Consider the following 18,157-nt stretch of genomic DNA (forward strand, 5'->3'; position numbering starts at 1 on the left):
GGCTGAACCAGACACGTTTCTCCCGGTCTCGGAGGCAGGGAGGTGGCCTACGCGACACTCACAGGAGTCCCGGCAACAGCAAGCACTGCTGCGGAAGGCCGCCGGGAGACCAGAGACAGCCCACCCCAGGAGCGAGGCGCGTCACGGGGTTAGAGTGACCTGCACCTCGTGCCACCTTTGACCAGACACACACCCCAACGGTTACGGGAGAGAAAAAAGTCAACAGGGAAGAAAGGGTGCGAGTGAATTCCGCTCCGGCACAGCACTGGGCTGGAAGTGCCCAGGGGCCCCTGCAGGTGACAGCGGGTGACTCGGAGGCTGAGCCCTGAAGTCTGTGCTAGAAGTGGCGGCACTGGGCGGGGCTGGGGGGAGCCGGGGAGCAACTGTGCCTTGCTGGGACTCGTGCTTGGCCAGTCTCTCCTTGTAATCAAAGCCCACAGCACAGGGGTCCTGCCTCTCGGACTGAACACCAAATCTGCCTCCGAAACCAGTCTTATAATCTGAAAATCCACAGGTGACAGTGGAGAAAACAACCGAAAGGAAACACAAGTTTGGTTAGACTCAAACACGTCGCCTGGAGGAAACAAGGGCTGCGCCGAGCTCGGGGACGACAGAGCCAGCTCCCAGTCTCACCAATAGTCACAAAGGGCTCAAAAGGTTAAAGGACAGACAACGTCTGAACACGCGGCCCAGGCCCGAAAGCAGGTTAGCAACTGTATTTGAGCCAATTCGGAAAGGCCGCTCCGTGCTCCGGGACTCTCTGCAGGGTCCCGCCCACGCTGCCGACAAGAGCACGCGTCTCTGCTCACTTGAAGAAAGAGACACGTTACACACACGGCCCACCCCACAGCCACGCGGCAGCCCCGCTCCCCACCGCGCTGGCTGCAAGCCCAGGGCCCCGGCGGCCACGCTCCCAGGGACGGGGCGCCTCTCGGGCTGGGACCACCGCGCCGCCCCTGTGGCCGCCCGGAGCGGCAGGCAGCAGCCCCTCAGGAACCCTGCTGCAGCGGCTGGGGCTTCAGGGCCCAGGCGAGCACAGGTGCCCTGCCCCGCCCAACCGCAGCCCCCCCAAGGGGGAAGGGGGAATCACTACGGGCGGAGGGGTCCTTCCAAAGCCATGGGGACAGAGGACGCCTCCCCCACTGAAGACAGGACAGCACCGCGACACAAGTACCGTGAGGCCAGGCACACGTGGACCTGTAAACAGAAATGAACTTCTCGAAGGGCCTCGCGGGCGAGCAGCCAGCATGAACGTACCTTTTTGGGATTCGTGCAGATGCAGCTTCTCCTGGTGATCCCAGCCAAGGGCACACTTGTCCTGTCTGTCTGTCTGCACACCGAACTTCCCTCCAAAGCCTTTCACGTAGTCTGCGTAGACAATAAAAGGCCATAATCGAGTATTAATGGGCAGCCTGCGTAACAGGGAGAAAGCAGGTTTTCCGTGAAGTTCAACATACACAATTCACTAAACCATCCTTTCTCTTCCTGACCTTTGGTGAAATTTCAGATGACATTAAGAGGACCGCCTCGTAGTGTGTCAGGAAAATAACCTCATCTACCATCTCCGCACCATGGGTTAACACTGACGGGACCCCCTACAGGAACCCGCGAAGCATGCAGTGTCACAGCACTGACGCGCCATTGGGTCTCACCACTTACACAGGCGTGCGACACGTGGCCCCTGCTACAAGCCACGCCACTGCAGTGTTCAAGCTAAAAGAGGTCTAAGGACTGGATTTCTTAGTTAACGGCTCTGTTTTTGGATTTTCTGTTTTACAGTTCAATGTTTAACAGAAAGAGACATCCACCCTAAGTGTTCCCGGTTACGTTCTGTGTTTCCATTTCTGTTCTGGTTATCACCTATCACGTTAATAGCTGCTAGCTGGACAATAAGGTAAAGCTGAAGCCACCTTTCTGGGACTCGTGCTTCTCGGTTTTGCCTTGATACTCAAAGCCGACCGCGCTCTTATCCACCTTGTCCTTGTCGATACCATACTTGCCACCAAAGCCTTTGGAGTAATCTGAAAACAAGAAGAGTACTGTTCATAAACCAGTCACAAGATGAGCGAGCACGCTGTGGATTTCAGCAGTCTTTAAGGAAGTATTTTGATCACTCAATTTAAAAAAACAAACTTAAAGTCTCCGAGGCTCACTCTAAGATCACTTACGTAGGAAACATTTAAGAGTATTATTTGTATATAATGATGGAACTATGAAGTGCAGCAAATAGAGCAGACGAACAACTGCAGCGCCTCTCCTTCACCCCAAAAGACAGCATGAGGTAACAGGTGACATCAAGTTTCTGAACTCAGGATGAGCCACGGGGGAAGCTCTTGGAGGGTCACCCTACCTCTGAACCAAAGCCAGCAGAGCTGTGCCCGGGACACCGCCAAAGGAACAGGATAAACACGGACTACCTTCCAGAAATGTCAGTTCAACTCAAAGCTAAGTTATTATTACACTAAATCGCTATCTTTACACTAAGGCATGACTCCATCACGGACACATTAACGTAGTAGAACGCGCACAGAGATCAAATCCCTTCCCAGCACGCCTAGGGCTGCTCCCGGCACTTCGGCCTCTGCTCCCCGACTGCCCAAAGGCGTATTTATTCTTCTTCAAGGGCATCTCGGGGAGAAAATCTGGTAAAAATGAACAGGATCCAACAGCAGGTGCTGACTGGCAGCAGGCATACAGCGCAAAGGAGTACAGGTGTGTGCCTAGCAGAGAGAGAAGGCAGAGTTTAAAGGAACCCCACGCAGCAGGCCCAGCAGCCTCAGGGCAGGCAGGCCCTGCCAGGTGTAAGGGAAGCACCGCCCTCATCAAACAGGAGCCCCTCAGGCCCAACGGCCATCCCCCTGGGGAAATGCCAAGCCAGTGGGGTTTCCGGTGATGGCTTTCATTTTTGTTTCTTAAAAAAATCTGGGGTTTTAAAAAGTACGTGAGCTCTCAGTTTGTACGCTGGCCGATGTTCAAATAATTTAAATGTGCAGGCCAAACAAAACAAACGATGCAGAACCACCAACAGATCAGGAGCTCTGCAGCGGGGGCTGAATCTTTAAGTCAAGCTCCATAAACACACACCTCAGAGGGCAGAGGGCCGTAACTGGTCACTTACATCACAGTGAAGGGAAAGTCAGGATGGCTTCTAAGGACAATCTAGAAGGCTCTATCAAAATTTTAAATTCAACGTCTTTTGGCCCAGCAACTCCATTGCTAGGAATTTATTCTTTTAAATAATCACTTATGTATATAACAGAATATTCACTGCAATTTTTTTTTTTTTTAATGAATTTACTTATTTTATTTTCGGGTCTTGGGGTTTACTTCGGGTTGGGTCTTTGTTGCTGCGCGCGGGCTTTCTCTAGTTGCGGCGAGCGGGGGCTACTCTTGGTTGCGGTGCGCGGGCTTCTCCTTGCAGTGGCTTCTCTTGTTGCAGAGCACGGGCTCGAGGCGTGTGGGCTCAGTAGTTGTGCCTCGTGGGCTCTAGAGCGCAGGCTCAGTAGCTGTAGCGCGCAGGTTTAGCTGCTCCGTGGCATGTGGGATCTTCCCGGACCAGGGCTCAAACCCGTGTCCCCTGCACTGGCAGGCAGGTTCTTAACCACTCCACCAGGGAAGTCCCTGTAGGCAATTTTTAACATCAAAACTTGGAAATAACCTAAATTCCACATTCCAGAGAGGAACAGTTAACCTGACCACGGAACAGAGGACTCAGCAGTCATCAAAATTACGACAAACCGTGACTGCCTTGGTGGTCCAGTGGTAAAGAACCTGCCTTACAACACAGGGGACGTGGGTTCAATCCCTGGCCAGTGAGCTAAGATCCCACATGCCGGGGGTCAACTAAGCTCACGTGCCTCAACTAGAGAGTCCTTGTGCCGCAAACTTCAGAGCCCACGTGCCCTGGAGCCTGCGCGCCACACCTAGAGAAGAGAAAACCCAAACGCCACAACTGGAGAGAAGCCCACGCACCACAACGAAGAGCTCACGTGCCACAACTAAGACCTGACGCAGCCAAAAATAAACAAAATGGATAAATAAATAAATCTTTAAAGAAAAAGAAATAAGACAAACCACCTACACCGTCCAGAAAGTAACAGGGACATCCAAACACTTGAAGTTAGAAAAATTATATAAATATAACATAAACCGATTTGCATCAGGGAGAAGTCCCCTGGGTGTGTGTCGGTGAATGCATGAGAAACAACGGGGCCCGGGGTGCCTGACGGTCAGCAGGGCGCCGCTGCGGCCCACCTCTCTGCGACTCGTGCTTCTCCGTCTTGCTCTGATAGTCGAAGCCCACGGCGCTCTTGTCCACGCGGTCAGACTGCACGCCGTACTTGCCACCGAAACCGCTCGAGTAGTCTGGGGAGACAGGGCAGCGGTCAGGAAAGTGTGTCAGGCCAAGTGCCACCTTGGTCAGACGAAGCAAGACTCACCAGGAGGTCAAGCACGCATCTTAAAATGTACAACAAGCTACCCGCTGCCACACACGGGTGACGCTGGACGCGTCTAGGCGCCTCTGCAGTCTGGTCCCCTTCGACTACTGAAGGGCAGAGGTGAGCTGCAGACCCACTTTGGGAAGTAACCGTTCAAATAAAGGTCAGTGTATAAAGACAGCTAGGCAGCTGCATGGGTCTTTCTAGAAAAGACACGACCCCTCCAACACATCGAGCCAGGTGAGCTGGGTGGACCGGCAGGGCCTAGAGCACTCCCAGGCCGAGCTACTTCCCTGGGTCATCGGATGACCCACAAGAGGCATAAGTATACAAGCTTGCAAAAAACACCTCAAGGTGGCTTCCCTGGTGGCGCAGTGGTTGAGAGTCCGCCTGCCGATGCAGGGGACACGGGTTCATGCCCCAGTCCAGGAAGATCCCACGTGCCGCGGAGCGGCTGGGCCCGTGAGCCATGGCCGCTGAGCCTGCGCGTCCGGAGCCTGTGCTCCGCAACGGGAGAGGCCACAATAGTGAGAGGCCCGCGTACCGCAAAAAAAAAAAACCTCAAAGGACTTCCCTGGCGGTCCAGTGTTTAAGACTCCACGCGTCCACTGCAGGGGGCACAGGTTTGATCCCTGGTCAGGTTTGATCCCTGGTCAGGGAACGAGGATCCCATAGGCTTTCATTTACAGAAAGGCTTCACCAGGGAGCACTACCTCATAAAGATTAGCCTACGCCGTGTCAGAAGACGCACGTACACGCTGAAAACGTCAGTAATTTAACAGCTGTTTCCATCCTCAGGGGAAAGTTAGTTTTGCCAACCAAGTTAGAGAGGGAACTGTTCAGGGGCAACGCTGCACGGATGAGGGGAAGCAGCTTCTGCTGCCACATGGGAGGTGGCACAGGGACACGAGATGCCAGCACTTCGTGGGCTGCGTGGCAGGGACCCCACTGTCACACCACACCCAGAAGACCAGACACCTGAAGGCGACAGCAGCGAACTGCCCGTGGCGACACCCCTGCCCCCAGGAAGAGGCCTCGAGTGACAACGTGCTCCTGCCCTTCAAAAGCAGGCGGGGCTGCCTTCCCATCACCGGGGTCTTTCACATCTCACCTTTCTGCGAGGCGTGTTTCTCAGTTTTCCCCTGGTACTCAAAGCCCACAGCAGACTGCAGTCACAGAGAAAAGGGAAATGCGGTTTTAAATGCCTGGATCCACGATGCATAGGACACTTTAAAAAACATGAACCGTGTTATCTTTTGATCTCTGATTTCCCAAAGCCCTGCTGTTTTGAATTCGTAACCCATAAAATGCTCACAGAAGCGGGGGCGGGGGGCGCTGCCCAGGCCAAGCTGCAAGCATAGCGGCCTGTCCCTCCCTGCCTCCCCCGGTGGCCGACCCCCTCGGAGCGAGCTCAGCCATGGGACACCGACCTGGGCCGACTCCCATCAGCCCGCTTCTCAGATGGGCTCCCCAAGAGCCACACGAACGCAGGAACAAGGCCCGGCGCTGAGGTGGGCACCACGCACGCAGCCCGGGGCAAGGGCGAACGTGGGACCGTGGCCACACACAGCCAGGCCTAACCCCCAAGCCCAGGCTCGCAATGCCACGACATAAAACAAAGGGGCTGACGGCCCTGAGCCAGGGACTCGAGAACAGCGGGGCAGCATCCGGACGCTCAGCACAGCGCGGGAGGCGGGAGGCACTCTGCCAGTCCGCTCTGAACACCCTTGGGGGAGCCCTGTCACAGTGACATCCAGGCAGGGACAGTGGGGGTACACAGTCCCTGCTGGCATCCTTGGACGAATCTAAGGCTGTCCCGGGGTCATCCGATGAGTAGATACCAACATAGGGGTTTCTACAGCAATCAGTAAAAAAACCCTTACACTTGACTGTTCTTCTGTTTGTCTGTTTGGCCACACGGCCTGTGGGATCCTAGTTCCCTGACCAGGGATCGAACCCGGGCCCCTGGCAGTGAGAGTACGGAGTCCTAACCACTGCACCGCCCGGGGAAGTCCCTGTTCTCGCCTCTTAAAGGGCCAATCATCTCAAAGCAACTGGAAAGGGGGGCCCTGTGGTCAGGACACCCACCCTGCAGTCCCACGGAGTCAGGAGCACACACACCTGGCGGTGCGCTCTGACCTATGAGGACTGGCTCCGTGCCCTCCCCGGGCGCCAGCTGCCCAGGATGCTTCACTCACCTGATCGACTCTGTCCACCTGGACGCCAAACTTGCCTCCAAACCCCCGGACGGAGTCGACCTGCGAGCAGTGCTTGGAAAGCTTCGACTGATACTCGTGGCCGACAGCTGACTGGAACAGGTTGCAAAAATAAAAGCGTCAGACACCCGCCGGTATCACCACATTGCCCACCCCCCATGCGGGGTCTAAGGGGGCAGCCCGCACCTCTGGTCAGCGTGGGTGACCCTAATTGAAACCACTCAACGTGGAAGTTAGCCTGGGGGAAGCTGCCTCCCGGGGGGCATCGCAAGCCATGGCCACGGTCAGGTGTTCCCCGAACTCTCTCTGTTACCAGCCTCCCCGGAGACTGCCCAAGAAGCCCGGCCACAAGGGGGGGCTTCTCACATGACTGGGCATGAAGAGCCAGGAGGCCAGGCCCCATCCGGAAACCACAGAGCCAGCAGCCTGCAACATGACTCCTGAGACCCAGTTCCGGGAAGACCGCTGGCAACCATCACCCTACTCAAACAGGACATTTTCACACCACAGGACCCAGGAATCAGGACACAACATGCATTTTGCTAACAAATGCAGACACAGACAGGTGTGCTGGAGTCACGCCTCGCGTTCAGAGTCAAGAGCCACTGTGCGCCCAGCCTGTCCGGGAGTGGAGTGGGCCCGTCAGCACATCATCAGCCCCCCGGACGGGCAGGAAGGGAGTTTGGTGACATCCTCTCAAGGTCACGTGCCGAACAAGCAGTCCACCCCAGGGTTCCCGCGGCGTTTCCCACGGTGCGGTCAGCAAACCATGGCCCAGGGCCCACGCCCGGCACTGAGGCTTTTTGTAAGTAAAGCTTTTGGGAGCACACCACCTCCACGCACTCGCAGAACGTCTACGGCTGCCTCTGTGTCTCGGCAACGCAGCTAGTTCGGGAGCTGCGTGAGACCCCATGGCGGCCGCGAGGCTGAAAACACTCCCCGAATTCTGAGCGGCCCCCGTCCTGCTCCAGCCTCCCAGGCCCCTGACCCTCAGTGCTTGGCACCAGGGTCCCAGGCTCCCTCAGCAGGATGGACAGTGGTCACGGACCCCTTGGCGGACATCGAGGACACAGGACACGTGCCTGCCACGTGACCCAGCGCGGGGCGAGAAGGCACACCCAAACCCCGGTTAACTATGACTCCAGTGAGCCACCCCGCCTCGGGCCCTCCTGCAGTGAGGGACCCGCTAGCGCACTGTGGACCCCCTTCCTGTTCATCTACAACTTCAGCAGCTGGGTTTGGGATCCAACCACTGCGGAGTCACCGCCACAACTGAGAACTCTGCAGGCCACTCGGAGCGTGCATTCTGTCCACAGCCCAGGGAGCCAAGTAGGTTCTACTTTAAAGTTTGGAGCTGTTACTTTCTCTCCTTTCCGGGTTGGTTCCGATGCCTGTAGCTAACGGCAGATCCACGGCACCGCAGCCTCGGAAAACCTCTGCAGCAGAGACCACCCACCCGCAGCTTCTGGGTCTCACCCAGAGAACGTCAGCAGAGTAACACGGAGGCAGCAGCACGCAGAGAGGATTCCCCAACTTGATTCTTCATCACAAAGAAGTTCTAAGGACACTGCTCTGAAAATATGGCCAGTGACAGCTTATTAATTTTTCCAACTTTTTGATCAAAACAGATTTATCCCTCAAATTGCCCTTGACCTTACGTTGACAAGACAGTATTTATTATTGAACAGTCAGCACCGGGCAGAGCGCTGCCAAAAGCAGGAATGTACACTGGTCCCGACATGTGCCTGGCGAGGAACAAAACCTGCATCATGGACCACGGCCCCCGTGAGCCCCGAAAGAGGCGTGGGAGATGCTCAGACCACAGCGCACATGGGATCCCGATGGCTGCTGCACCTTCCCAGTCCACAATCCTCTCACAAGTAGGTGCCTGCCCAAGATCTGTTTTTTTCTGGAAGTCTCTATCACACAGTCTCAACACGCAGATCTCAGGGCTCTTTTTCAATGTCTGGAAAGGACAAGTTACAAACAGCTTCAGGGTCACTTGTTCCGGTTTGGAACCTTAGTGATTTCTGATGACAGGTTGGTCCAGTGGCGCTCCCGTGAGCTGCAGGGGAGGAAGCACCCTCCGACCGCGGCGCCCCCCGCTGGGTCCACCTGAGGGGAACCGCCGGCTGGAGTGAGAGCTCGGTTCCCTGAGCCGCCCGGGTGCCGTCAACACGTGGCTCCAGGCGCTCACACACCGTCCGCTGAGCGCCTTCACGGTGCCAGGCCCAGCGCGAGGCGAGCACAGCTTGTCCAGGCCTCGACAGGAAGCACAGCACAACGCAGGAGTGACGCTGACAGAGGGCAGCACGAAGCACGGGGAGAGGCAGCCGCGGGCCGGCAGGAAGCCTGCAGGAGCCGAGGGGCCTGGGCCGCGGGTGCCGGGGGGATGAGGCTCAGCCCGCACAGGGCAGTCCGGCAGCAGCCCCGACAACTGTCTCACTGTCCTCATCCAGGGCTTCCTGGTGCATCTGCAACGTTCTCCCCAACAGGTTTTTCCGACCCAGAGCTGGGGACCCAGATTATACTGAACGTCTCTTTGCTTTCACTCCCCGTAACCCTGAGAGCCTGGACTCTGTTAGGTGGGAAAGGCTGCTACCTACGTGATGCTTTTTCATTGCCCGAAAAACATGGGGATTTTGCCCGTCTGTGCTCCTAAAAGCCACCACACTTTCTAGGATCCAAAGATGGTTTCTGCTCCCCACGCCCCTGTGCGCTGTCCAGACGTCTCTGGGAGTGACAGGGTCACCGGGGGCGTCCCTGTCTCTCTCCTGCAGCCTGCCCTTCATAGACTCCGTCTCCAGGCTCATTTCAGACCTGGCCTGGGGTGCCCACAGGTCCCATGTATCCACTCTGTGGTGACACAGCCCAGATGGCATACTGTGACACAGCCGCGTCATTCCAGGCCCAGCTCAGATGCCGAGTCCGATCCAGGCACAAGGGGGACAGGGGTGGAATTACAGCCCAGAATCCAACCCAGTTGATACCTCTGCACAGAATAAAGGCAAACATCTCGCATTACCAGCCTGGGAAAAACCTACCTCTCTGGGGACGTCTAAAGACTGCAGACCTGCTTCACTGCAAACGCGCTACGGTCTACCATCCTCTCTGCAGGGCGGACACCAGCCCCGCCAGCTGATCCAGTCCCTTCTCTAGTGCCAGCAAAGGCTGCTGCACTGTTAACAGCTTCAGTCTCCACCTACTTGGACTTGCCTGCCCCCAGCCTGGTGGGCAGTGGCGTGACGCCGGGGGCCAGGGTCCTCTCTGAAGTTCACTAAATGTGGGAAGGAGGACAGCACGCCTGGCGGCTGAATTTCCACCCTTGATGTGAACCAAGGCCCGCAGACTCAGCTCGGTCTGCAAATGGGTGGCATTCAGGCCGCAGGCTGAACCGCCGCGGTGGCGACCACACCCACGGTCAAGCCGCTTCCAGGCCTCCATCCTGGTCACAGAGCGGCCTCTGGCAGAACCTGATCTCCCGCTCCGGGGCTCCCGATACACCACCCACTCCCCAGCAACTCAGCATCTTAAAAGACCTTCCAAAAACGGGAGCCCTTCGCGGGTAAGGTCAATGGAGAGAGGATTACTTCTGGCAAATCCGTCCTCAACAAGTAGACTCCCAACTTTTCATCTACGGGGGAGGCTCCTGAGTGACCACTCTGCCGACCATGGTGAGGTCAGGCACGCCAGGACCCACCGCGACGTGGCCGGGCACTTACTCTGTCCATTCTGTCCTGCTCCACACCAAACTTCCCTCCGTAGCCGTGCGAGGCTCTGGGTCCCGTTTCGAGCTCCTTCTCCTTGAGGGTCTGGTGTTCTTGAAACACATTCTCCCTCAGCTTGTGTATGCTTGGGGGGAAGAGAACAAACAGGAAGAAACCGGTCAGACAGACGTGCGTCCTTGTTTTCCAGTGGGACAGACGAGGACAGGACGTGTCATCTCGGCAGCTCTGCAAGGTTTCACTACTCGGTAGCTCCCCAATCCCTGTCTCCCTTGTGCTCGCTTTACTGTTCCACCAGCTGGTCCCCCAACTTCGGCAGTTCTCAGATGCAAGTTAACAGAAAAAAGAAACTAATCTGAATTCACACAGTGAGTCATCCCAACGCCCCCCCCCCACACACACACACAGAGCTGTGCTGAAATGTGGACTTTCTCCCATAAGGGGAAAAGCTCCTCAGGGTTTATCAGACACCTGACTTGGGAGAGCTAGTTCTGTAAACGTCCCCAGAGGCAGAGGGGAAAAGCAGAGTCAACAGCCCCACACCCCAGGCAGCCCTAGGACAGAAGCCCAGAGACACAAAACACTTAGACTGTTGCTCTTTCCTTGGAGCACTCCAGCTTTTCATTCAAAGGTGAAGTGAGGGGTTTGCAGAATTTACAATGTGAGCACCACTTTTACTTTAAACACTGGGAACAGTTGGACAGATCACAAGATGTGGCCAAAACCGGGCAGGCCAGGAAGCGTCTGCAGCTGTCTCCGTCGGGAGACCCACAGCAACACGACGGCCACCTGATCCGGTTCCTCTCTGCCCAAGGGACAACATGTCCACACCTCAACATCTGGACAACAATCCCAGAAGTTCGGCTACAAAACCAACCAGGCCTGGCCACCTCCCGACCCCCTGACGAGCACGGGAGGAAGACCAGCCTCCCAAGAACACGGAAGGACCAACAGCCGTCCTGTCCCTGTGTGCTCTCTGAGCTCTACCCACCCAGAGGCTGCCTGATGAGAGAGCTCCTTTCTCCTCCAACCTGCCCTCCCCAACATGTTCTGAAGCCACAGGGAACAGAAGAGATGAGGCCCAGATGGCATCAAGTCAGAAGGCAGCCTAACCCCACAGCGGGCGACCCGAGTCAGCCCCTGGCACCACCTCCTCCGGCCGGTCCCAGGCCCTTCTTCAGGGGCTTGTGGGGAAAGGGTGGGCTCAGCGACTCAGGGAGGGAGGAACACTGGTGTCTAAAACGCCTGAGCTGCAGACTTCACCTCCTTTTCGGGACGATCTACTGAGTCTCTCTCAGCCAAGAACAGCTTCATTTTACTGCAAAGATCCCAGGGCCACGCAAGACCAGCTCTCTGCCAGTGACCAAAGCGGGTCAGCAGTCCGTGAGGACACCTTCACAACCAGGGCATGGGAGCACACACTCTGAAGCTGGCACAGACTGAGCACATTCTAAAAGGTCCCTTTATCTACACCTCCCGACAGGAAAACAAGCTGCCCCAGAGGTGGCCAGTTTCGACAGTGCTGAGTCAGACAATGACACGCTTCAAGCAGCTCTCCTATTTGAGGCTTTTAAGAGAACACAATGCTTAGAATTCAGCTCGTGGCATCCAACTGATGACGATAAAATAATAAAAGTATAACAAAAAAATTAAAGAAGGGTGTTTATGGTCTAAGGTATTCAAAGACATCCACACTTTAGAAACCTCCCATCAGCAGAGAGAAGAGCTTAGGTAACTGTGTTCCTCGATGAAAACCACAATATTGAAAAACAGACTCTAGAATTGGAAGCACGGAAGTCATTTGCGATGGGAATTTTTAAGTTACCGAGCACGTCCGTATACATACACGTACACAAACACGCAGATGTACACATCAGGTCTTACATTCACCTACTGTATAAATATCGAGTCACAGCATGCAGCGACAAAGACCCACTGCAGCCAAAACATACACACACACATACATACATACATACATACAAAGAACAATGCTGCAAAAAATAAAAAACAAAATAAAATAAAAAATCGAGTCACAAAACAAAACAAAGGAATTCCACCATATGAAGCCATGACCTTATCTCTTATCCCTGCCTTATCTTCATCTTTCAGAACATCACTGTCACACAAATACCGAGAAAGTCTCTTACTTGATGTGCTCCTGGTGCCCAGACCCCTGGACGGTTTTGGCCCCCCATCGCTGCTCTTTTTCACTTACGTCATTCTGAAAAGAAAAATAAATGACGAGTGCACCCCACAGCCTGGATTGTAAGACAACCACCCACCCGCCCACCCAAACCCAAACCCTGGGGAAATCCACTCCGGGAGACGTGAAAGGCAGGCAGACTGGTGACTTGTACCACGAAATCAGGGTCGGTTTCCCAGTCGTCGGCTCCCGCGTCGTCCTGGGTGATGGACACGGTGTGGCCGGCCGAGGCTTTCCACATCTGGAAAAGCAGCCCTGCAGTTACAGAAGCCCGGGAGAACCCTGCGCAGAGGCCGACGCAGACACCTTTGCCTGGGACCCCAAAACCCTAGAGGGCACAGGGCAGGCTGGGGGGCTACAAGCTCAAATAGTCACTCATGATCCGTGAGTGACACCCGTAGGAACAGAAGAAACGCAACATTTTTTAGCTCTAATACTGCTGTCGACCGGCATCAGAAACAAATAAGAAATGCTCCTGGCTTCAACTCAAGTGAGGAAATTTTCTGGAAAATAAAAAAGTCACGTGTGCACTTACTTCACTCATTGGGAATATCTTCCTCTCCCACTAAGTCTCATGACAACGATACTGTCCAACATTGGGAACGCACCGAATGTCACCAATGGTAAATTTTGTTGTATTTTACCACAATTTTTTTGAAAAGCACCCATCTTAACTTCAAAGTGGAAATTTGGAAATTACTGGAAACCTAATAATGATTTTCTTAACTCGGACTCTGACAAGTCAAATATTTCAAGCGTTGCTTTGCCATCTACTTGGGAAAATAGCACATAAATGCCAACCTGTCCTCTACTAGGCAGCTCTGAAGACTGGCCACCCTGCTTCCTCAGCAGAGTCCTGAAATTCTGTATGTTTTATCTAGTGGACAGAACCATGATGCAGCTTCACAACTGAACCACATCGTTCTTTTCTTAACTGCAAAGGCAAAATCTAGCTTTTAAGGGTTTCAAAAGAAAACTATGTATGAGAAGAATGGATTCATTCTCCCCAAAAGTACTTATAAAATTTCACATAGGCCAGGAAGCAACTGAAAGCTTATTTTCATCTAATCAACCAGAAGCCCCATCCCAGCGTCTGAACTGAGGACGAGCAAGTCTCGCTCTGTGGGGTCACCGTGCTTCTGTGTGAACCCAGACTGGACGAGAGCCCTTCACAAGCCTGAGACTCCCCTGTCCAGGTCCACCACCCCCCGCCAGCTCCGCTGGGTCACAAGTCCAAGGCGGTGGCAGGGGCGAATCAGGGTGCAGGGCGCTCAGATTTCCAGATGCAACTCCCGCCATGTCACCTGGGCAGGGAATCATGTGCCACCAGGTGGGACAGGACCAGCAATGTCCCTTCATGGCCACTTCAAACCTTGTTCCCCTCTGACCAGGTACGGCAAAGCATGGCAACAATTTCCCAGACGTGGACTTCCCTGGTGGCTCAGTGGTTAAGAATCCGCCTGCCAATGCAGGGGACACAGGTTCGAGCCCTGGTCCAGGAAGATCCCACATGCCACGGAGCAACTGAGCCCATGCGCCGCAACTACTGAGCCTGCGCTCTACAGCCCACAAGCCACAACTACTGAGCCCACGTGCTGCAACTATAGAAAGCCCACACGCAGGAACAAAGACCCAACGTAGCCAAAGATAAATTAAAAAATAAATAAATAAATAAAAGACCAGTTTCTTTTGAGATTAAAGTAAAACATAGAACACATAGAGCTTAACCAAGAAATAGTTTCTTAAAAAAAAAAAAAAAAAAGAATTTCCCAGACGTGAACTGCTTTTGACACAATTTTCGAGAGCCGACGGACTAGGTTCAGCACAACCAATGCGTCCATTCACAGATGGGGAAACAGCTGCCTGAAGCTAAACGGTCTGCCCTCAGCCTCTGACTCCCCAAGCCAAGTGTGCCCCGTGACACCACGCTGTCCTGGAGAAGGGGCTGCCCACCTGCAGGACTCTAGCTGCCTAGAGTTCCAACCACTGAGGAGACGGTCACACAAAAGTCGGGGGTCTCCAGCGAGGCTCACTTCCCCCCGAAGGCAAAGGTGAAAGCCGATGTCCCAGCCTGAGACTTTTCCAGACTCATGGGGCTAACGCTAGCAGAGCCCACTCTTCACCCATCTTTCTGGAAGCCGGCTTCACTCGTGCGCAGGTGAGCACTTCCAGGCTCTCCCTAACATCGTGCCCGCTGCCTCCCCCGCCCAACATGGGACAGGAAGAAGGCGCCAGGTGGCTGCTCAGACAGGACAGAGATGCTCCAGGTCCTGCACTCCAGAGTTCTGCAGAATCCCCTCCACTTCCTAGACCACAGGCAACACTGGAAATTGACTTTATTTTTCAAACAAGGAAATTTCCTCCCAGACAGTATCATCCCAATCTCTGCAAACCCAGCAAAAGAACACCCCTCGTGTTCCCTGTCAAAGGGGTTTTACCTTGCCCACCCACGGGAGAGCACAGGAGAATGTTCACAGTGCACAAACCTTTCTTTTCCAAGTAAAGATGAAAGGTGCTCACAAAACTCTGTTTAAAACACGGGAATCCAACGAGGAATTTCCAGGCATTTGTGAATTATTCTGTCTGTAAAAAGATTAAGAGTAAAAAGCTCAGAAGGATATGTGCTGACGGGCACCCAGGGCAAATCTTTACGCGTGGAGGTCCTTTTAGAATACCTCTGAAATCCTCCCAAACATAACGAGGTTTTGCAGAGCAATCTGAAAGGAGGGTGGGAAGAGTTACATTTTACTAACCAAAAAACTCAACGGATTTTCAGCCACAGTGAGAAACTACAGAAAATAAAAAAGTTCCAAAAGATTTATAACTGTTTGAAGTTTCTTCTTAATGCAACCAGAAACTATTGCCTCAATTGCTAACATACATTTCCTGTTCGCTAGAATCCTGACTGCTTTCCATTTCTGGGCCATCCTAATTTATGACTCTACTAAAAATCATAAAATTCTATTACCCTGGGTTTTTAAGAAAAAATAACATAAGAGAAGCACTCCCTGAAGGAAGGGATCATGATGTGGCTGGGATGAAACCCAGGGTGGCGACGGCTATTGGAATGTGAAGAGGGGCGACTCGGGGAGCAAAGGAGAAGCAGGCTGCATCTCTGATGAACGGGTATGGTTACTGCACAGGACCAAGACTCCAATTCCCCAAGCCACCAGCTCAGCACCCCTTGATTGGACACTGCACTGCCAGACATTACAGATGAATACAATCCCCTTGTTCTCCAGGAACAAACCAGTCACAGGCAAACACCATTTGTATCGGCACACAGCTTGCCATGCTTTAGGAACTAGAGGGGTGATGCTCCGCTGGCCCTCCTCACACTCAATTTCCCCTTTGGAAACCCTAACTTCTGCAGGTTGCTTCGTACATTCTGGGTATCGCAGTTATCAGCCAGCGTCTACAAAAGTCTACCCAAGGGCAGCTAGTGATAGGCTCAAATCTACAATAATTTATTACCCTCTCAACACTTTAAGTTTTTGAAAAATTAAAAGCCTGGGATTTTCTGGATCCAGAGGTAATGCCTCTGGACCCCTACCTCACACCATACACAAAAACTAACTGAAAAATGGATCAAAGACCTAAATGTCTGAACTAAAACTATTAAACTCTTAGGGAAAAAAAAAACATAAGCATAGATTTTTATAAGCTTGAATTTGGCAATAATGCTTAGATATGACACCAAAAGCACAAGTGAAAAGAGAAAAAAATAAATTGGACAAAGTTTTAAACTTAGTGCTTCAAAGGACACCTACCAAGAAAGTGAAAATAATTCACAGAGAGACACATATATTTTCAAATCATATAGAGAATATATAAAGAACTCTTACAATTCAATAATAAAAAGGACAATTAATCGTATTTTTAAATGGGCAAAGGACCTGAACAGACATTTCTCCAAAGATACAGAAATGGATGATAAGCTCAAGAAAAGACAGTATCATTAACCATCAAGGATATGCAAATCAAAACCAATGAGATACCACTCCACACATTCTAGAATGGCTACTATCCAAAAAACAAACAATAATAAGTTTGCTAAGGGTGTGGAGAAATCAGAACCCTCTTATGTTGCTGGTGGGAAAGTAAAATGAAAAAGTCTGGCAGTTCCTTAAAAGGTTAAACACAGAGGTACCGTATGTCCCAGCAATTCCACTCCTAGGTATATACCCAGAGAAATGAAAACTTCCACAGAAAACTTGTAAAGGAATGTTCATAGAGCATTACTCCTAACAGCCCCAGAGTGAAAATAACCTAAATGTCCATGTTATGTAATAGATACATAGCAGATAGTCTATGCATACAATGGAATAGTATTTGGCAATAAAAAGAGTGAAGTACTGACACACGCTACAACATGCATTACTCTTGAAAACATTATGCTAAGTGAAAGAGGCCAGACACAAAAGACCAGATATTATACAGTCCCATTTATATGAATGGCCAGATCTGGCAAATCTACAGAGACCAAAAGTAGATTGGTGGTCGCTTAGTGCTGGGGGGCTGGGGGACAGGGACAGGGTTTCTTTGTGAGGTGATGAAACCACCCACGCACAATTAGCTTTCCATTAACCTCACCCTCTCCAGGGCAGCAGGAAGCCAAAGGGAACAGAAAGGTATCTGAGCAGCCAAAACAGACATCACAAGGCCCACTCTCTGCACCACAACTGCTCAGAGGACTCCCCTCCCACCTGGCCTCCTCCAAGGTGACTCAAAGCACCGCCTGCCCAGTGAAAGAGGAGAAACCTGGTGGACAATGCGCCGCCCCAGGACATAGGCCACTGCAACACAAGGCAGTTCCCGGGGCTCACCACCATTCTCTCCCTCAACCATGTGCCTCCCCAGCCCCTACTGAGTGCCACGGACCAAAGATCTGCATCACCAATGCCGTTCATACAGTTTAAGTGTTTTATAGATACGTCCCGCAAAATGTTTCAACTAAAAGTCACAGGTAGTGCGGGCAAACTGCCAGTTGGGGGGGGGAGGGGCAGAGCATCAAAGACAACCCTGCATCCTCCGCTCTTCATTCTTGTGTCCGGAGGGGCCTTTAGGACCCTTCCTTGCTCCTTGGGCTCCAGGAGTACCTTCCATCCAGGAGAGGAGCAGGCCCACCTGCGGCACCGGCGTGGTGACTCACCCCGCCGTCAGGCCCGGCCCAGCGCCGGCCTGCGGGGCCGCCGGGCCGAATCACGCGGTTGGGCCCCGGCGGCTTAAGCCCCGACCAAGCTCCGCGGGACCAAGTCACCGCGGAGCCCCAGCGGGGAGCGCTCGCCAGGGACGCCTCCGGAGCTGCGTCCAGCGGGAAGAGGATTCCTCGCCCCGGAGCCCGACGCGGCCAGATCCCAGGGGGAGGAAGCCCTGTCCCCCTCCACCCGAGACCCTCCGGCAGAGCCATCCAGCTCGCGTCGGAATACTCCCCAAGAGCCCCTTCCAGCTCATATTCCAGCACCCCCAGAGGAGGGGCTGTTCCCAACCCACAGCCTCTCAACTCTGCAGCTGCGCCGGTCGCTGCATTTCCACTGACCTGATTGCAACACCTCCCGCTAGGTGCGGGCCCGG

General features: G+C 53.5%; 1 protein-coding gene across 3 annotated transcripts in view; it reads right to left on the bottom strand.

The window, feature by feature from the left end:
• The window catches only part of CTTN (cortactin), a 33,346-nt gene that overhangs the window by 14,160 nt on the left and 1,029 nt on the right, over positions 1 to 18,157 (bottom strand). For 2 of the 3 annotated variants that reach the window (XM_030833215.3, XM_060302809.2), the window contains exons 2-11: positions 15,070 to 15,166; positions 12,738 to 12,824; positions 12,528 to 12,601; positions 10,378 to 10,507; positions 6,638 to 6,748; positions 5,551 to 5,605; positions 4,255 to 4,365; positions 1,911 to 2,021; positions 1,258 to 1,368; positions 390 to 500 (exon numbers count right to left, since the gene is read on the bottom strand). In XM_030833215.3, the coding sequence (XP_030689075.1) occupies positions 390 to 500; positions 1,258 to 1,368; positions 1,911 to 2,021; positions 4,255 to 4,365; positions 5,551 to 5,605; positions 6,638 to 6,748; positions 10,378 to 10,507; positions 12,528 to 12,601; positions 12,738 to 12,824 (901 nt within the window). In that variant the 5' untranslated portion in view covers positions 15,070 to 15,166. The remainder of the gene's footprint in view (positions 1 to 389; positions 501 to 1,257; positions 1,369 to 1,910; positions 2,022 to 4,254; positions 4,366 to 5,550; positions 5,606 to 6,637; positions 6,749 to 10,377; positions 10,508 to 12,527; positions 12,602 to 12,737; positions 12,825 to 15,069; positions 15,167 to 18,157) is intronic. The other variant, XM_030833216.3, reaches the window with a different exon arrangement.

This window comes from Globicephala melas, chromosome 8, assembly GCF_963455315.2.
Source record: "Globicephala melas chromosome 8, mGloMel1.2, whole genome shotgun sequence".
In the NCBI taxonomy this organism is placed as follows: domain Eukaryota; kingdom Metazoa; phylum Chordata; class Mammalia; order Artiodactyla; family Delphinidae; genus Globicephala; species Globicephala melas.